Below are 21,525 nucleotides of genomic sequence, written 5' to 3'. Positions count from 1 at the left end.
GGCTTTGTTGTCAAAAGTGGGAGAATTATCTTGTCTGTGTGACGAGAGCACTCAGTGATCAGGTTCTTTTGGAATTAATTAGAGAAATAAAGGAACTAAGCAAATTCTTCCTCAAGACAATTTCCCTTTTCCCAAATTCTGCTTACAAAACCCCATTTTTTTTGCAAAAAACAAACAAAAAAACCACTAAAAATTACCTTGATCTCTCTATGTGAACTCCTCCTCTAAAATTTATCTTATTTCTCCCTAAACTCATGCAACTCTATACTGCATCCCTCCCACACCCCAAGGCTGAAGCAAGGTGTCCCCGAGTTAACCAGGGTCAAGATCTTGTATTTGGAAAGGCAAAAGCGAAAAGCATCTTGCTAATTTTTCAAAAAAAATATCCTTGATGGTTTAGGATAGTTTATACCTGTACCCTTTACAGTACAGAAATAAGCAGAATAATATGTTTATAAGACAGTGAAGAATGAATCTGAGGCTCAAGGAGGAGAAGGTTGGTTGGGGGCGGGGGCAGGCTGTCAGCATCCCTGAAAATCAGCTGAGGACCTAGTTTGTTTTTGTTTTTGTTTTGGTTTGGTTTTAAGAGAAGTGTGGGGCTTCCCTGGTAGTGCAGTGGTTGAGAGTCCGCCTGCCGATGCAGGGGACACAGGTTCGTGCCCAGCTCCGGGAAGATCCCACGTGCCACAGAGCGGCTGGGCCCGTGAGCCATGGCCGCTGATCCTGTGCGTCTGGAGCCTGTGCTCCGCAGCGGGAGAGGCCACAACAGTGAGAGGCCCGTGTACCGCAAAAAAAAAAAAAAAAAAAAGAAGTGTGGCAGTAAAAGCAGAATTTAAGAAGTGCAAGCTGCTGGGGATGTCTGTGGGGATACAAAGAGGAAATCAGGAGCAGCACGAAGAGCCAGGAAGAATAGGAGTCAGACAGACCCTAGGTTGAATCCCAGTTCTGCATTTTACTCTGTGTATTACCTTGGGCAATTTCCTTTGAGCTCAGTTTCCTTATTTATGAAACAGAAAATAATACCTGCTTCCTAGCAATGTTACAAGAATTAAATATGAGCGTTCATGAGAAACAGACACATATAACCAGGAACTCAGTAAAGTTTCATTGCCTTCCCTTGTGCCATCTCTGCCGGAAAGCTGTTCTAATAATCCAGCCACGACGAGGTAAAGATCTGGAGGATAGCGCTGGCAATGAGAATTGGAAGGAAAGGTCCGGTACAGGAAACATTCCAAAGGAGAAGCTTCAGAACTTTGTGACTGACAGGATCAAGACAGTGAGTCACAGATGACCTTGAAATTGCTAAGCCTGAATAACTAACCTGAGATGCAACTGTTAGGAGGGGAGCTGGTTTAAGGGAGAACGTGAGTTGGGGCATTTTAGAGTGACCAGAGGACAGATAGTTGTACATGTGGGAGCTGAAGCCAAGTGAAAGGATAGGGCCCAGGAAGAGATTTGAATACTCAGTTGAATAGATATTTATTGAGTATCTACTCCCTGTGGGGCATTGAGTAATGACAAATAAAGCCTGACCTTACCATCCAGGAATGTGGGCAGGGGTTGCCCATATGAGGGGGTATTTATTAATACTCTGTTTTCCAGAAAAGAATTTAGATAACCATAAAATAGATTTAAGACACATGGAACACAGGATAACTGATTTTAAATCTATGTCAGAAATCATTTAGGAGAAGGGGAAAGACTGTGCCAGAAACCTGGGTTAGGATACTGATGGTAATTGAGCACTTTTAGATCTAAGCTAAATTCCTGGGTACCCTGGGCCACAAAAAAGACAAGGGTATACAGTTCATATTATTAGATCAAGGGAAGCAAACTCATCTGGAGAGACAGGCTTCTTGATACACAATTCTAGGATAATTTTAGCACTTGAATCCTCATAAAACGTACAATAGATACTATAATGGAAAGCCTCTTTAAAGGCAGTTTTGAAGGAAACATAGTAACCCTTTAAAAATATCAATCCTTGGTAAAAGAAAGAGCATGACATTAAATGGTCACTGGTGAAGGCATTTTACAGGCTTCTTATTTACTGTGATTCAGGTGAATAGCTTCCTGAAGATCAAATTTTAAGTGGTAATAAAGGGTAAGGAACCTAAGTGAATGTAAGGCTGCTTGTCCCTTAGCCTGCACTACTCAAACATGTTATTCCAACTTTGCTTTTGGCAGGGCCAGTGTGACAAGTGTTTACAGGCCTCCTAGCCTGGGGTCATTGATCCAGGATATCTCCATTGTTTTTATACTGGAGGTTTCCAACCCTCAGTGTGTGTAGGAATTGCAAAGGATGCTCATTTAAAATATATATTCCAGGGCCCCACCCCTGAGAGTGATTTAGTTCATCTAGAATGGGGCCCAGAAATCTGAATTTTAACAGGTATTCCAAGTGATCTTGAGGCAGGTGGGCCTCAAGTCACACTGTTAGAAGTCAGATGAGTGGATGGCAAAGTTATGAAAACTGAGGAGCGTTGCTTATATTTTTGCCTCTGAATAGAATAGAGCAAAGGATTGCCTTTGGGTGCACAAAAATATTTCTCAGGAAGAACTTTTTATCTGCTTAAGTGTTTGGACAAGTACTGGGAATCCAAAGTTTGTTTCATAAAGCATGAAAAAAATTTTTTTTGCCTTAAGATGTATGGTCAGTGTCTTACTCAGCTTGGGCTGTCATGGCTAAGTACCACAGACTGGATGGCTTAAACAACAGAAACATATTTTCTCACAGTTCTGGAAGCCAGAAGTCTGAGATCACGGTACCAGTATGGTCAGGTTCTGGTGAGTGCTCCCTTCCTGGATAGCAGATGGCTGCCATCTCATTGTGTCCTCACAAGGAGGGGGTGGTGGGAGGGTAGGGAGAGCAAGCTCTCTGTTTTCTCCTCTTACAAGGCACTGATTCCACCATGAGGGTTCTGTGCTCATAACCTTATCTAACCCTGATTACCTCCCAAAGACCTCATCTCCACATACCATATTGGAGATTAGGGCTTCAACATATGGATTTGTGGTTGTACAGAGTTCAGTCCATGGCAATCAGATATTACCAGCCATCCATATCAGCCATGAAGGAGCTTGCACATTGTGCTTGTAGGGCAACTGATTTAGGTCAGTGGTTCTCCAATGTTTTTACCCAAAAGAAGGCCCTGTCCAATGCACCCTTGCAGTGCTGAATGAGTTGACCCACTGGGTGAGGATCTAAAGGTAAGAAAATGTCTGGCAAAATGATTTTAGTGTTAGCATTACTAAGGTTAGGCATCCTCTCCCATTCACCCTCACTCTTTCCTTATTTCTCATGCCAGAGGAGATGCATTGTCAAGACCAGCCGAGATTGAGGCCCTGCTAATGCATTGTGGATGAACTGATTGTGACTCATACCATTTTATCAGTCCAGATTAATGAAGTTTATCTTAATACTGTAAGGAAAGTTAAAAAAAAAAAGACACTTCTTATGTGGATTCACCATGAAGACAAGTAGCACTAAGTCAGTACTTTTATTTTGAAATAGCAGTATAACTTGTTCTAACTGAAAAATCTTACTTCACACTTAACTCAGTGTTAGAATCTTTTAAAGACAAAATCAAAATGGCTCATGTGACTTGTGTTGTATAGTACTAAAACCCCACATTTCAGCTCAAATACACAAAACGGAGGTATAGGTTCCAAAAGAAGAAGAGATACTAAGAAAAAAAAACTTTAAAATACTAAGAAATGCAAAGAAAAAAATTATGAAGGAATCATTTTCTGGTATTTTCAGATCACTCTCTTTTGGGAGAAAAGGTAGGGTTTTTATGAGTAATTTTCTTTGTAGGTAGCAATCATTAGATAAAAAGCCCTATTCCATTAAGATGTGACACTTGAATAATGAATTTATTTCCCCAAAGATAACCCATCTGAGATAGACTGGAATTCTGAAGACTTACATATTCTGCATATATATTCTGTAGTCATAAATAATGTCAATATATTATCAATGGTAAGCACAAAATTCATCATTTATACAATATGGAAGTTCTAGCCATTTGAAGAGTACCGGTTTGTAGCTTAATAGTAATATTTAATCTAATGAAGTCTTTAGATTGTACTAATGTAATAAGTATGTCAACTTATTACAATGAAAGTATTTTTAAGATTTTTAAAAAGACCCTTGTCATAGAGTTTGATCTTGAAACAAAGGTCTCTTCTATGCAGTTCAGTGAATCCTATTTCCCAGTTCTTGTCCACCTGAAAAATCATCATTCTACAAACAAAGACACACACAACAACACAAAAAAACACACACCCCCAACCAGCCTTGCACCTCCTTGTTTCACACACACACACCACACACTTTACACACCTCACTCCACACACTGTTCTACACACCATACCTACTAATAATAAATAGTCAAACATATGGCATTTATTTAGCTTCAGAAAGGTTATAGTGTAATGGTTATGCATAATGTAATATGTACCTATATTTTAAAAATTTTTGTCAACTAAGGGATTAATATTTTTTAAAATTTAAACATAAATTTTATTTTTAATAAAAATATTCAAACTATGGTTAAAACTATTCAAAATGTGTAAAAGCTGTAAGTGAAAAGTAAGAATCTCCCTTCCCCTGTGCCTCCTCAGTTCTACTCCCCAGAGCCCCAGGTATAAATACAATGAAAGGCTTCTTGTATTGCTTTCTAGAAATTCCTACACATAGATACATGTGTGTGTACATATGTGTATATATAAGTATATTCATATAAATGTGTGTGTATATATAAATACTATATTTAATTTTTTAAAGTTCATCACCTGACACTAGTTGAGCCCTTAGAATGGGGGGCCACTCACAGCACCCTCTACCCTTGGACAAATTTACAAGCTTGGTGGGCGACTTCTTTGGTTTCCTTACCTCTATAGGTTTGCCTGGCCACATTTTCTTGGTCTCTATCTGGGAAACCTCTGCCAGTGGCTTCAGTGCTCTTTTCTTTTTTTTTTTTTTTTTTTTGCAGTACGCAGGCCTCTCACTGCTGCGGCCTCTCCGGTTGCGGAGCACAGGCTCCGGATGCGCAGGCTCAGCGGCCATGGCCCACGGGCCCAGCCGCTCCGCGGCATGTGGGATCCTCCTGGACCAGGGCACAAACCCGCATCCCATGCATCGGCAGGCGGACTCTCAACCACTGCGCCACCAGGGAAGCCCTCCTTTCTTAATTTGGGGCCCACAGAGCTGAGAACTGAGTGGACACTGCTACCTGCCTCTGAGTTCACCTGCTAGAGATGCTCACTAATGCCCACCTCCAGGCCCCCCGTGGAGGACAATGCCTCTCTAGTTAGTTTTCAACCCCTGACTATGTGAATGCTGTTTTGTCAATGGTAGCTGCTTTATTCATGAAGTAATACTAGTGATTTTTAAACCATAAATCATACCATATCCTTTTAGTTCAAAGAGGTAACTATATAATATTGGTAATTAAACAGCTCATTACAAAGACACAGTTATTTTCAAAAAAATAAATCTAGATTGATATTCTCATTTTACAATTGCTAAATCTTGTCTGTGTTATTGAAAAAAATGAATCTTGTAAGTTTTTTGGAGGGGTGGGGGAGTGGAGTGGGATACCCTTAAGAGAAAAAAAAATAGCAAATCTAAGATCCTGAAAGATAATACTTGGCCTAAATACTGGGCTTTGTGTGTGTGTCAATGATTTTATTTAGTTAAGAATATGCAGTGATTTGAGAAGATTGTTCTGGCCTAATTCTTGAAAATTTTAATTTCTTTAGCCTTCAAGCCTAGTGCTTTGGTGCCAGGTACCTGCTTGCCCCTATTTTCAAGACTTTTAAGAGCAGTAGTAAGGTTATTTCCACAAGGTATGATGAGTCCCATCTTTGCCAGGGTCGCAAGGGAGACGCAGGATGTCTGGAAATCGTTTATATTATTATTCCTTGTGAATGTCATTTTCTACGGAACAGGAACTTGTTCTGAAGGGCTTCCGGCCCCTCTCTGGGTTCTAGCACCCCGTGTTAGGTACAGGTGTAAATTTCAGGCGGGTGTCAGAAATGGACCTGGCTGTCCTTGGGCCACAGATGTGCGCGGTGGCTGCTGTGTACTCCAGAAATGGCCGGACATCTGGGAGGAAGCAATATGCCCTAATATTATACATCTGGGTTTTTTTTTTTTTTTTTTTTCTTGTTGCTGTTGCTGATTAGGTCAATGGAGGAAAGTCCTTCCCTGAGGCGCAAGACTGTGATGCGCGAGAAGGGCCGGCGCCAGGCTGTCCGGGGCCCGGCTTTCATGTTCAACGATCGGGGCACCAGCCTCACTGCCGAGGAGGAGCGCTTCCTCGACGCCGCCGAGTACGGCAACATCCCAGTGGTGCGCAAGATGCTGGAGGAGTCCAGGACGCTGAACGTCAACTGCGTGGACTACATGGGCCAGAACGCACTGCAGCTGGCAGTGGGCAATGAGCACCTGGAGGTGACCGAGCTGCTGCTCAAGAAGGAGAACCTGGCGCGCATCGGCGACGCCCTGCTGCTCGCCATCAGCAAGGGCTACGTGCGCATCGTGGAGGCCATCCTCAACCACCCGGGTTTCGCGGCCAGCAAGCGCCTCACCCTGAGCCCCTCTGAGCAGGAGCTGCAGGACGACGACTTCTACGCCTACGACGAGGACGGCACGCGCTTCTCCCCCGACATCACCCCCATCATCCTGGCGGCGCACTGCCAGAAGTACGAGGTGGTGCACATGCTGCTGATGAAGGGCGCCAGGATCGAGCGGCCGCACGACTATTTCTGCAAGTGCGGGGACTGCACGGAGAAGCAGAAGCACGACTCCTTCAGCCACTCGCGCTCGAGGATCAATGCCTACAAGGGGCTGGCCAGCCCAGCGTATCTGTCCTTGTCCAGCGAGGACCCCGTGCTCACCGCCCTGGAGCTCAGCAACGAGCTGGCCAAGCTGGCCAACATAGAGAAGGAGTTCAAGGTAAGCTGTGCGCTCCTCCCCGGCTGCCCTGCGCGCACTTCCGCTTCCGCGCTGCCACCAGGCGCCTTCCGTAGTTTGCTCCTGAATCAGTTTCGCCCAGTGGATTTAAAACCACGAGGGACTGGGAGCATCGTTCAGAAACGACCTGATGATTTTCCTTTCTCACCACGGAGCTGTGATAAATTCGCTCTGAGGATGGGTATATACTAGATCAGAGAGCTGTAATTACGGTGCTGCTCTGTGTTCTGGATAAGCGTTAAGTAGTACACGAGACTTCTCTTGTTGAAGGAGGGATGTGGTGTGATCGTCTCCCTTCCAAATTCTTCCTCTTTTGTAGTTGATTGTATGGTGGCACCCAATATAGAAAATATAGAAATAGTATTAGTTTTGCATGCACTGTTTATTGGCCCAAACATTTGTATATCTCTTTTTTTAAAATTTATTTTATTTTAATTTATTTTATTTTTGGCTGCATTGGGTCTTTGTTGCCATGCGTGGGCTTTTCTCTAGTTGCGGCGAGCGGGGGCTACTCTTTGCTGTGGTGCGCGGGCTTCTCACTGCGGTGGCTTCTCTTGTTGAGGAGCACGGGCTCTAGGCGCACGGGCTCCAGTAGTTGTGGCACACAGGCTTAGTTGCTCCGCGGCATGTGGGATCTTCCTGGACCAGGGCTCGAACCCGTGTCCCCTGTATTGGCAGGTGGATTCTTAACCACTGCACCACCAGGGAAGGCCTTTGTATATCTTTTTAGACTGAAAGTCAAAAGGCTAATATAAAATTTTAAATGAATGACTAAAGTCATTTTATTTGTGACAAAAACGGCTGTACCTGAAATCCACAAGTGAAATCCACAATATTCAAAATGGTGAGCCATAGACATGAGGTCAACCCAGAAATAATAAGGACAGCAGATTGATTTGCTTTAATAGATTTTTTTGTTTTTGTATGAGTGAACTTTTTTTCTGGACATCATCTCCAGTCAAGCAGAATTATTTATTTTTATTAAAAACTATACGTTAATAGTGGAACATTTTTAAAATATAATTATTACAGCCTGCTGTGCATTTTGGATGGTTCTACCTATTAAATCTGGGGCAAAAGGAGATTTTGTAGATCGGGTCAAAGTCAGACTGTTTTTCAGCAGGTTCTTGCCTCCCGTTATCCACCTAAGAGGATGATTCTAGGCATAGATTCCTTGAATTATTTTCTGTATGCTGAGTTAATCTTTTTAATTTAGTGTTGTGGTATCAGATCACAGAAAAAGTGATGATTCTGCTTTTCAGATATTATTGCAGTTTTCCACACTTAAGTATGAGCTACACAAATGTGACTAGCAATATAATTCAAGGTAAGTAGTTGAAAGAAAATGGTAGGAAAGTTTTGTGGGGGGGTTTTCCCTTCTGTATGCACCAAATTCCCTCGACATCCATCAACACTCATCTTGTCCTTCTGGAGATCTGGCCTTAGTATAATTTTATTTGTTATTCCATGACATTCTTTTCTAATATAAAAGCTACACATATTTATTGTAAAAAATTTGGAAAATGTGGGAAAATAAAAAGAAGAAAATAAATATCACCTATATCTACTCCCGTTGAAAAGATTCTTTGTGGTATTTGAAAAGATTTATTTGAATCTTATTATGTGGTATTTGAAAAGATTGATTTCCTTGTACCTAAAATGAATTATTTTTTGACAGAACTCATGTAAAGCACATTTAAAACTTCAAATTCTGTTTGAAGAGAAGAGAAAAGCATTCAAAGTCTAAGTGTCACTTTATTTCAACATAGTAATAAAAAGTATAATTCTAAATTTGTTAATTCACTATTCCAAGTGTCACTCAAACCTTGTTTTTAAGCGTTTTGCTTGATATATACTGAAAGTCTGTAGAAGAGGTTCTACAAAAGGGAATGTTCTAGATTATGTTTTTTGGTTTTTAATAGATATTTATTGGAGTATAATTGCTTCACAATACTGTGTTAGTTTCTGTTGCACAACAAAGCGAATCAGCCATATGCATACACATGTCCCCATATCCCCTCCCTCTTGAGCCTCCCTCCCATCCTCCCTATCCCACCCCTCTAGGTCATCGCAAAGCACCAAGCCAATCTCCCTATGCTATGCAGCTGCTTCCCACCAGCCAACTATTTTACATTTGGTAGTGTATATATGTTGATGCCACTCTCACTTCGCCCCAGCTTCGCCCTCCCACCCCATGTCATCAAGTCCATTCTCTATGTCTACCTCTTTATTCCTGCCCTGCAACTAGGTTCATCAGTACCTTTTTTTTTTTTTTTTTTTAGATTCCATATATATGCATTAGCATACGGTATTTGTTTTTCTTTTTCTGACTTACTTCACTCTGTATGACAGACTCTAGGTCCATCCACCTCACTACAAATAACTCAATTTCATTGCTTTTTATGGCTGAGCAATATTCCATTGTATATATGTGCCACATCTTCTTTATCCATGCATCTGTCGATGGACATTTAGGTTGGTCCCATGACCTGGCTATTGTAAATAGTGCTGCAGTGAACATTGTGGTGCATGTCTCTTTTTGAATTATGGTTTTCTCAGGGTATATGCCCAGTAGTGGGATTGCTGGGTCACATGGTAATTCTATTTTTAGTTTTTTAAGGAACCTCCCTACTGTTTTCCATAGTGGTTGTATCAATTTACATTCCCACAAACAGTGTAGGAGGGTTCCCTTTTTACCACACCCTTTCCAGAATTTACTGTTTCTAGATTTTTTGATAATGGCCATTCTGACCGGTGTGCGGTGATACTACATTGTAGTTTTGATTTGCATTTCTCTAATAATTAGTGATGTTGAGCATCTTTTCACGTGTCTCTTGGACATCTGTATGTCTTCCTTGGTGAAATGTCTATGTAGGTCTTCTGCCCTTTTTTTTTTTTTAAAAGAAGATGTTGTGGGTAGGAGTTTATTAATTAATTAATTAATTATTTTTGCTGTGTTGGGTCTTTGTTTCTGTGCGAGGGCTTTCTCTAGTTGTGGCAAGCGGGGGCCGCTCTTCATCGCGGTGCCCAGGCCTCTCACTATCGTGGCCTCTCTTGTTGTGGAGCACAGGCTCCCGACGCGCAGGCTCAGTAGTTGTGGCTCATGGGCCTAGTTGCTCCTCGGCATGTGGGATCCTCCCAGACCAGGGCTCAAATCCGTGTCCCCTGAATTAGCAGGCAGATTCTCAACCACTGCGCCACCAGGAAACCCTCTTCTGCCCATTTTTTAACTGGATTGTTTGGGGTTTTTTTTGATATTGAGCTCCATGAGCTGTTTGTATATTTTGGAGATTAATCCTTTGTCTGTTGCTTCATTTGCAAATATTTTCTCCCATTCTGAGGGTTGTCCTTTTGTCTTGTTTATGGTTTCCTTTGCTGTGCAAAAGCTTTTAAGTTTCATTAGGTCCCATTTGTTTATTTTCATGTTTATTTCTGTTACTCTAGGAGGTGGATCAAAAAAGATCTTGCTGTGGTTTATGTCAAAGAGTGTTTTTCCTATGTTTCCCGCTAAAAGTTTTATAGTATCTGGTCTTACATTTAAGTGTTTAATCCATTTAGAGTTTATTTTTGTGTATGGTGTTAGGTAGTGTTCTAATTTCATTCTTTTACATGTAGCTGTCCAGTTTTCCCAGCACCACTTATTGAAGAGGCTGTCTTTCCTCCATGTATGTTCTTGCCTCCTTTGTTGTAAATTAGGTGCCCATATGTGCGTGGGTTTATCTCTGGGCTTTCTATCTTGTACCATTGATCTATATTTCTGTTTCTGTGCCAGTACCATACTGTCTTGATTACTGTAGCTTTGTGGTTAGATTATGTTTTAATAATTTCCGAAAGATGGTGATGTATGCAATTCTGTCCAGAGAAGTAGTCTCAGTGAAGCAATGTTAAGAAAAGTTGTTATTCATAGTTTTCCCCTTGAAGCCAGCTAAACCCATATTGATAATACTTGGAATCTCCTTTACTCTGACATAAAGAGTCACCTTTGATAACCTTTCAAAGGTGGGAAACTATTATAAGTGAAGAGGCAAAAAGAGGAGAAAACACAACTGAGTTTAAGAAGGCATCCATAAAGCTGCCAAATATCTAAGGGTATGCAAAAATCATCTAGATCTCACACTTCCTTTTTCTGAATTATATGGAAAGCAGTCATGTAGCATAACCATCTCTGAGCCAAAATACAGACACTTCTTTGGAAGTTACAGTCTCTGAGGACTACGGGTCTCTCTCCCCTGACTAAATGTTCCTTTTCTTTCCCATTCTCACTTGTCCTTGCTATTCTTTTCTTATCTGTCTTCCTTTCACCTCTTTGCCTTCTCATCCCACACTCATGTCCACCTGTCAGGGCTTTCGACAGAGAAAATAGTGCTTTCACAGCACTGACCCAGAGACTCGGAGCTCTGAAAGAGCAGGAAGTGAAGCTTATTTCTGTGGCAGGGTCACTTAATTTGCCCTATTCCATGGTGTTCACTATATTCTTTCCATAGACGCTTTGAGCTCAAAGTACTGGCCTTGAAATGAAAAAAAAAAAAAAAGACAACGTGTTCCCTAGTGAAAAAGACGTGATTTTTTTTCCGTTTCAGACACATATGACTATTTTATCTTATCAATGGCCTGTAAGATCCAGTATCTCATCCTTCAAACTGCCATCACTTAGATGCTTCACAGAAGGTTCTCAGCCACCGTGCAGTTTTCAAAGTTCCTTTAAGAGTGCAGGAGGCATGGTGCCGAAAACATGTGAAGGTCATTACCCCAAGGGTTGAACATTCTAGGATATAGATATAGATAGATTAATGGAGGACAGCTTGGTGACAGGTTATTAAAGAAGTATTTTCGATGTGCAAATGCTATCTGAAGCTATTTTGAGAAACAGAATATTGGACAGGATGGATTCCTTGTCTAATCCTTCAAATGTCAGTGGCAAGGAAGCTGGTCATTTATTAAGCTGAAATTTACTAATTTCCTAATTCTGAATCAATGATGCACTTTTTTTGAAAAAAAAAAAGCCATTTGTTTTCTCCGTGCCTCAGATTTCCCCTCTTTAAAGCAGAAAAACAACTTCAACTTATATCACAGTAGGACTGTAAGGAAGAGGAAAATGAATGTAATCCAAAAGCAAGATAGCATTTTATAGCAGGAAAATACTCTAGGAATCATCTGACTATACACACCTCTCATTTTACAAATGAGAAAACAAAGACTTTAGCCAAGGTCCCATCTGCTAAGCCTAGATTTGGGTGCCTTTGGGTCCCAGTCCTAGCTATTCTATGTAACATGCTGTACCTGGTAACACTGAAGCAGTTCTATAGTATTTGATGTGTACCAAGCACACTCAAGGCATTTAATCCTCATAGTAGCAATATTAGATAGGCTTATTCTCATCAGAGAGGCTAAGTAACTTCTATAAGATCACACAGTGGTAGAAGCAGTAAGTGGTAGAAGCCGTGTTTGAACCTAGGAAGTCTGGTTTCAGATTTATCCTTTTAATCATTACACTATCCTGCCTCTTTTACTATTAGGGAAAGGATCTGACAGGACCACACTTGCTTAGAGTTGAATTTCAATTTTCCTGTTAAGGATAAAAAGGGATTAGAATGAAGATTAAACCATACACATTAAAAACCTGCTGAAACCTGTAGACAAGTTGTGATGAGGCACGAGCTTCGTTGTTCTTCCTCTGGCTTGAGCAGTTCTTCCAGGTTTTGAGTTCCTGCTCTGTAAAGTGGGCTGCAGATCCATCTGGTAACTTTGTGGAAGGCCATGGTAATGGAAAAGCGGCACAGTGAAGATGATCAAGCAAAACTAAATTAAGATGACAGCATCATTAGAAAATCCAGACCAGATAAACGGTCTGAGTTGTGAAGCAACATGAGACAGGACCTCCTGGTAGAATGGACAGAGTCAGCTCATGATGCAATTCAGACTTTAGATAGTTCCTTTTGCAACTGAGGAAAGGCCATCTTTAGTGGTGCTCTCCACCTTCCCTGAGAGCTCTGCATATATTGGCAAATGGTATCCCACAATCCCAGTAGAAGAAATCGCTACGACCTCCAGCTCTGATTGTTTTCTGTACTTGGATAGCAGACTTCTTCCAGCAGGAAATGTTTACATTGTTATGAAAACAGTGTTGTCCTTGCAACTTGGTTACCTGTTTTTTGCTTCTTGACTGATCTTTTAGTGGATATGAAAAAGCCACAAAGCTTTCCTTAAGATCGGATAATTTTACAGATTATAATTTTTAAAAATAATGAGTTATTATTCAGGTATTACTGCAAATTGGTTCCTATGTTTTCTTCAAGAATAGAAAATAGTCTCTTTTATTTCTGATCAATGGAGAATTGGCCATCCTGTGTTGCACCAAATCTTACAGAACAGTCTGAACTGACGAGTAACATGAGGAAATTTCATCTAAAAAATTGTATTAAAAGGGGAGCTTTATATGGAAACAGACATGGATAACACTTCTTCTGGATGCTATAATAAAATATTTCATTAGTCTTTCAGGAATGGAAGGCAGATGGATATTTAACTGACACTCTGCATAGAAACCAGAGACTGAACATTTTATTAATTTTATCAGTTGCATGGTACCAACTTGAATGGAAACCAAAGATTGAAGTTTTTATTCATTTTATCTGTTCCCTTATGAGGGGAAAAGGATTAACTGCAACTGTTCTTTATCTGGATTTCTGATATCTGAAATGGAAACTATTCTAGTCTGTGTAGGCTTTAAACAGTCTCTCCTCTTCTTGTTTATTTTAGTTGGTGACATGATTTTTGCCCATCAAATCAAGTTAATTAATCATTTAAGGGGAAAAAAATTGAAATTCTTTATACATCGTTTTTAAAGTATGATTTTTGGAAGCACAGAAATTCTGCTGTGCTAAATATTACTCAGTTATTAGACATATACAGTATCTCAGGACATGTTGGAATGGGGGATTCTATTTTCCTCAAGTGCACCAAATTCGATTATCATCTGATTAACTTTCTTAATAGGCTAAAATTTTAGTGAAAGCTGTAGAAGTGGAGCTGGGGGTTGCAAAAGTAAGGCCCTTTCCCAAGAGATGGCCATTGACACCTAGACTGGAATCAATGGGCTAGAAATAGAGCTCCATTCAGTAGGTAACAGGGAATGCTGACAGCTGACTTCCTCATACCAGTCCATGGCACTATATAAATATGCTAATGAAATTAAAGATTCACAGATTATTTTTAGCAAGGTGTTAGTTCCAGTAGCCTGAAAATTTTTCTCTCAGTTATTTATATTCTGCAACCCTTGAGAATTCAGTTACATATAATCAGACATTTCTCTCTTTCTAGAAGCTCTGCAGGACATTATAATGTGCCCTTCAGACAAACAAGAAAAAATACCCTCCATGTTGGTACCTATTCTTCTCTTTGCCTTCACTATGAACCATCATTCTCAAACATAAATGTGTATCAGAAACACCTGGAGAGTGTGTTAACACAGATTGCTGGCCCTCAATGTCAGTTTCTAATCAGGACACCTGGGGTGGGATCTGAGAATTTTCACTTCTAACACATGTCTAGGTGCTACTGAGCGAAACTTGCATCCACCTGGGGGCTGCAACTTCCTACCCAGAGGTAGGGAGACTTTTTCTAATTCACAAAACCCCTAAACACTTTCCATTGAATTAAAGCACATTCTCTGTATTAAACTCTAAACCTCTTGGTCTTAGAATGACTATCGCAAGCTCTCCATGCAATGCAAAGACTTCGTAGTGGGTGTGCTGGATCTTTGCCGAGACTCAGAAGAGGTAGAAGCCATTCTGAATGGAGATCTGGAATCGGCAGAGCCTCTGGAGATGCACAGGCATAAAGCTTCACTGAGTCGTGTCAAACTTGCCATTAAGTATGAAGTCAAAAAGGTGAGTGGCCTACTTTCATCCAGCTCCATATTAGAATAAACATGTAATATCAACTATGCCATAATCCCAGGAAAGATTTTTAAATAATAGCAGTAATAGATGTTATTGATAAGAAGATTTATTTCACTTCATGAAAGAGATTAAATGAAGTATCATGGTAAAGTTGTGAGTCAAGTATCTAGCTCTGATCCTTTCCACTTTTTATCCATTTTTGGACCTTGAAGAAGTCATAAAACTTCTTTAAATTTCATTTTCCTCACATAAAAGGAAAATAATACCTCTTATCTGTTTCAGGGTCTTGGTGGGATTTCAGTGGATTAAGATATGCAAAAGAGCTTTGTAAACTGCTCATTAAAATGCAGTTAATGATAATAAAATCTGTTACTTGTAAACATTTTTGTAGGGCACTGTTACTTACATTCGCATGTTAATCTTGCAATAAGCCTTTGTTATTATCCATTTCAACTATAAAATAGGTGTTCGATGATGAGATTTCTATTCTATAAGGAAACCGAGGTTCACCAAGCTTAGATGACATGTTTAAGATCACACAGCTATGGAATTTTATGCAGTTGCCAAAAAAAAAATTATGATTACTTTTTTACTCTGGTTACTGAAGATAGAACAGTTATGTATTATGTGTTTGCTACTTGTATGGGCCTTTGAAATAATTCATGTAAATTGTAGTTAGGACGTTTCACTTATGATAAAAATCTCAGTTATCCAGAATCTAATCACTTATACATATTTTATATAACTTAAATTTTTGCGCTTTAAATCACGAAGAAGTAAGCTGTTGTCAGGAATAGATCTGGTTTCATGAACTGGTCAATCTATGGAATCTTCTCTCCTTCCTGCAGTGTGACATGGTGCATAAGAGGGCAGGCCCTGGAGCCAACTTGCAAGAGTTCAAGTCCTGACTTGTCTTCTCTGTGTGACAGGGCAAGTCACTTGATCAGTCTAAACCTCGTTCTGCTCGTTGGTGGTGGGGACAACTACTGTTTCGGTTGTTTTAAGTATTACATGAGCTAATGCAAGTAAAGTAATTAGCACAGGCATAGTACATGGTGATGCTCAATAAGTATTAGCTAATCACATTTCTGCATTTGAAAATTCATTCTCAGAATGATGGCTCTTAAACAAGTTCAGTTCTTAGTCATCAAAGACATTTCATGTTTATTGTGCTGGTTCTGGTTCTTAGTGGTAGACCATAGCCAATTTAAACAGAAAATAATTCAGTAAAGGATGTTAGGAGGCTCACAGAATCATTAGGAGAGGTGGAGGAACAAGCTTATCTAAGCTGTGATTGCAGAAAGCTTACCCAGAACCAGGCCCAGAACTGACCTGGTAAGGTAGTTTCTGTGGCCCAAACAGAACAATTCTGCCTCTGCTGCAGATGGCCAGCTCCCCACCAACAGAAAGGATGCCCTGAGTGCTGCCTGTTATAAAAGGCCTCTTCCAAATCAGAGGTCTGCACATATGCCTCTGACCCGTGGAACCTAGGCCAAAGTTTGTACCCTAGTAGCAAATGAGGATGGGGGAATCTCTCTCTCTCTCTCTCTCTCTCTCTCTCTGTGTGTGTGTGTTTCTATGTGTGTACACACACACATACACAGTTCTACCACAATGTAGAGAACTTCCACATTGTACTGTTCACAAGATTATAGCCAGCCATTAATGACACTTAATAAGATAGTGAAATGTGAAGATTCTCAGTAAATACTGAGGTAAAATAACTTTTCAAGGAATTGTCAGTTACAAGGTAAATGAATTGGATTAACTGCCCTCCTCTCAGAACATTCTTGCTAGTTGAAGTTTTGCTGTATTGGAAGAAAAAAGATAGTTTTGCATAAGATTGATATTAAACTGTTTTTAGAAAACTGTCTGGACATTTATTCACAGATCTTGCAATAGGCATCTCTCCTCTTTAGCACCTGAGAGGAGAGAATTGATTTCAGTTGTCACTGGTTCTTTATCATTGCTTTGAAAGTGTCATATTAGCAGAGACAGCTCATCTACAGATGTGCTTCTGTTAACCAAACTGTCTTGCAGAGTGAATGTCTTCTTGCATGTTGATTTTAAATAAATTGATGTGTAGGTTACAGTGTATCAGGTGTCAATTAATAATAAATTTGCTATCAGTCAACTATCAGGAAACAGCAACAACAAAAATGTATTCAGAACTGAAAGGAGATTTAGGACTTTGTAGGTATTTCTGGTTTTGTCTTTTTTATGCTATAAAAGGAATATTAGTTAAAATCTTTGATTTGGAATCTTCACCCAATAAATGTATATAAGAACTTTATTCTGGAATGCCCCCCCCAAAGCCCCAGTTCCTCTTTCTTTCTCTCCAAAACTTCCTTCATTCTTCACTCAACACTCACCCATCTCCATCTAGCAAGGAGCAAAAATACCCCCACCCACTTCTGCTGCTTCCTTTTTCCATCATCTCATTTCTAGTCCCCAAGTAAAATAACTTCTTGGGTTATAATGATTCATGAACCCTACCCACTGTGACACTGAAGTAGCCCATAGCTATATGCATGACATTGAGATTTCAAAATACTTTATATGTTATGGAATTGCCCCCCCCAATAGTATAATAAACTTGTATATGTTCAAATCAACCCATAATTCCACCAAGGAAACCAGTTTGATTAATGTTAATTTGTTTAGGTCCCATAAGAGACTCAGGATGTCTCTTATGCCATCTGCCCAAGATCTACTCCCAACTCTGATTCTGAGTCTGTTGGGTTCTTTCTGGGCTCAGGTCTTCCCTAGGAATAACCATGAGTTCACCTTAGGCCTTAGAGACTCAATGACAGTTAATGAAGAAAATGAAAATAATAAAGATCTGAATAGGAGAGGTCTGAACATGAATTTAATGTTTATGTGGGAAAGGATTTTTTAATATAAAAGCAGTAGAAGAGATAAAAAACAAAAATATAAATTGTTTGACCACATGCAACTTAAAACCTCTGTACATCAAAAAGATCATAAACAGGGGCTTCCCTGGTGGCGCAGTAGTTGAGAGCCCGCCTGCCGATGCAGGGGACGCTGGTTCGTGCCCCGGTCCGGGAAGATTCCACATGCCACGGAGTGGCTGGGCCCGTGAGCCATGGCCGCTGAGCCTGCGCATCTGGAGCCTGTGCTCCGTAACAGGAGAGGCCACAGCAGTGAGAGGCCCACGTACCGCAAAGAAAAAAAAAAAAGATCATAAACAAAAAAGGTGAAGGGCAAACTGGGAAAATTTTTTTCTATACTATAACTTACAGAGGATTGATATTCTTTTTTTTTTTTTTTTTGAGGTACACGGGCCTGTCACTGTTGTGGCCCATTGATCTTGAAATACTGTTTTCAAAAATCAGGACTTCGGAATCTTGAATTTGGAAAGAAGATCTAATGTATACTTAGCCACTAGCAATGACCCGTGAGCCTCAGGACCTGGGATTTTTATAACTAAATTAAAAGGAACTTACAAGATAAAATATGCTTTTTCACATTGAACTCATCGAGCAAGAAAAAAATAGCATCTTCCTTTTAGTAGTTTCAATCTCCCAAATCCTGCTGTTCATTTCCTTTGTATTATTGGAAAAAAATTCAGTTAAATATTTCAAACCTGGTATTTGTAAACTCATCCTCACCACCTCTGTCAATGGATTGTCAAGTTTTCCTTCTGCACAGTGGTGGCAGCTGTCATAGCAAAGTCAGTGGACTTCCCAGAGGGCGGGTGCACACTGGGGGAAAGAGTGGGAATTTGAGGAAAATTGTGCCTCTACCACCCAACCTGGGAGATGAGGTTTTATTTTTGTTTTTTCTTTTCTTTTTTTTTTTTTTTTTTAAATTAGAACAGCTGATGGGAAACTCTACGCCACTAAGTGGAATCCTGTTCATTTCCTTGTAGGTATGCTATTGATAAATAGCCAGGTAACTTGAGGAATTGCCTAGAGTTACTAAGTAGCATTCAGCTCATTAACTAGAACTTGATTAAAGTTGAACCCTTTGCTTAGTGGGAACTGCGACTGCTTCCTTTGCCTCTCAGAATTTGCAAAAACATTTCATGGGTACTTCCTAGCAGGTTCTTTGTTATTTATAGCATTTTATAGAAGACAGTTATACCTTGATTTTTGTGTTGCTAAGCACTCTTTTTAAAAATATGTTGACACTCAGTAGCTGATTTGTGAATGACCCTGAATAATTCCCAAGCTTGGGCAAAGTGCAGCTGGCCGTTCAAAGAAAGGCATATCCAGCTGCAGATAGGCACCTTTTGATGTAGGGGCCTTTTCACATGGGCCTGACTACAAATATATTCTGCTACCTTAATGAAGACAGGACCTTAATGAAACCCCAGTCCTTCTATATAGATGTAGGCAGATGACTTAGCAAAATCAGATGGCAAAAATAAAATAAAATAAAATAAAACAAAATAATAAAATAAAATAGCAGGGCTAAAATAAGTATAATTTGGGCTTCCCTGGTGGCGCAGTGGTTGAGAGTCCGCCTGCCGATGCAGGGGACACGGGTTCGTGCCCCGGTCCGGGAGGATCCCACATGCCGCGGAGCGGCTGGGCCTGTGAGCCATGGCTGCTGAGCCTGCGTGTCCGGAGCCTGTGCTCCGCAACGGGAGAGGCCACAACAGTGAGAGGCTGCGGGTACTGCAAAAAATAAAAATAAAATGAAAAAATAAAATAAGTATAATTTGCTCATGTTTTTCCTGATTAGAGCTGTAATTATAAAAGAACTGATAGAGATAAATGTGTTTTTTTCACTTGTGATAGAGGAAGCAACAAAAAGAGTACAGATTACTAAAATAGGATGGATGTGATATTTGATGCCAATTCCTGGAAGCAGAGCAAATGTGGATCAAGCATAACACTTGGAGGTTCATTGAGTTTTTGCAAATCTTTTGCATATTTGCTGTGATAGGGCATACATCCACATAGGACATATCATGTATATATTTTTCATAGATGTATCATTTCATGTATCATGAAACAGTAACATTTCTCTTTTAGCTATAGTATCCAGTAAACCAAATAACTATTTTCTTTTCCATTTTGAACTGAATGCAAGTAAGCTGGCAGACAGCAACATGGGACACGTTTTCGCAAAGGAAAGCATATGTCACCCAGATTCCAGAGAGGAGTCTGTAAATACAGAGAGAAAGAGCTATGATTAAGGACAACGTCAGTTTTACCCTCATGTTTCCACTTTAGTTCTTGTAATAGTTCTGAAGCAATTTTGAAAAACAAAGGGAAGGTAAAGAATATTACCAGAAACCTTTCAGTGCCTATATCTGGGAAAAAAATGTGCATTAATATCTTTAGGATGCACATGCAGTTGGTAGCCGAACTGTCAACAATGACATGGTAACCTACTTCTCTTTCTCCCTCTCTCTCTGTCCCGACCAACAGTTTGTGGCTCACCCCAATTGCCAGCAGCAGCTCTTGACAATCTGGTACGAGAACCTCTCAGGCCTGCGGGAACAGACGGTAGCTATCAAGTGTCTGGTGGTTCTGGTCGTGGCCTTGGGCCTTCCGTTCCTTGCCATCGGCTACTGGATTGCACCTTGCAGCAGGGTACGGGCTTTTCCACCTCTTGTTTCCTCTGTGGTTGGTGTACCATGTCCTTTAAGGATGAAAAAGGAAAAAGCTTCCTACTTAAGGCTCTTATCAGTTTTACCCTGAATGTTAATTGACTCAAGAACACGAATTCTGCTTTTTAATGACCAGATTAGTTCAAATAAGGGATGAAAAGAATTTGGTACTAGTGGGATAGATCATATTTGCAGGCATATAATACTTAGGCTTTTAAGATAAAATCCCCATGGTAAGCAGGAGGAAAAGCTGCTTAAGTGAATTAGCAATTGTACCGATTCTATTGCCAGCTTAATAAATAGTCTACCAGGCTGGCCTGTGGAAGAGGAAGAGCCCTACTGCAGTGGTTCCAAGAAACAGTAAACCTGAGAACTGAAAAGGCAGCTCGGTTGAACCTGTCAAAAAGATCTGAGGCTGCGTGTATTAAGCTCGGTCTGAACAGTGGTATTATCCAAAGTCTTCAAGAAAGCACATGTCAGGTTCCCCTAGCCCTTTGTTCCTTCAGGAGATTCTAAAAAGTGTTGAATTGGGGTTTGGGGGCTTTGGATTTTTTAGATTGTTCATCTATTTAGTTTTGTTTGAATCATTTTGTTCACTACCTTTATCCTTCTCTCAACTTTGCCAGTATACAGTCAATTTAATTGTGGCTAAGAGATCCTCTAAACAAGATGTGGAAAGGAATAGGAGTCATGCTAACAGAATCTGTATTAGGTTAATAAAGGACACTGCCAGGGAGAAGAAACAGTTCTGAGATCCTTTAGTCCTATGTTTATAGTCTGAAATCTGGTTTCGTTAAAATCAGAGGCAGTTTCAGGCAAAATGAGTCAAGGCCACTCACAAATGAGCCTGGAAATCCGTCATCTCTCTGGCGCATCTGTCTCCCCCTGCAGAGTCCTGCTCTGCAGGCCCATATACGTGTAAGAATATTCATCCATCTCACTTCGTTGTTGAGCTGCCCATGCAGTTTAAGGCACAAATGTTGTCATTTTGATGAATTTTGATGACTCAGCTAAGTTCCTTTGCTATATATCATGGGCAAATACCTTAAGATTCTGCT

General features: G+C 40.3%; 1 protein-coding gene across 1 annotated transcript in view; it reads left to right on the top strand.

Annotated features, from left to right (window-relative positions):
- The window catches only part of TRPC3 (transient receptor potential cation channel subfamily C member 3), a gene marked incomplete at its 5' end in the record, with an annotated part of 76,876 nt that overhangs the window by 14,150 nt on the left and 41,201 nt on the right, over positions 1-21,525 (top strand). Inside the window, 3 exons of the mRNA XM_081223821.1 lie at positions 6,193-6,964; positions 14,683-14,871; positions 20,286-20,450. Coding sequence (XP_081079947.1) covers positions 6,193-6,964; positions 14,683-14,871; positions 20,286-20,450 — 1,126 coding nt within the window. The remainder of the gene's footprint in view (positions 1-6,192; positions 6,965-14,682; positions 14,872-20,285; positions 20,451-21,525) is intronic.

The sequence above is a fragment of the Mesoplodon bidens genome, assembly GCF_964165515.1.
Source record: "Mesoplodon bidens genome assembly, chromosome: 1".
NCBI classification, from domain to species: domain Eukaryota; kingdom Metazoa; phylum Chordata; class Mammalia; order Artiodactyla; family Ziphiidae; genus Mesoplodon; species Mesoplodon bidens.
This window is presented reverse-complemented; position numbering and strand designations above follow the sequence as displayed.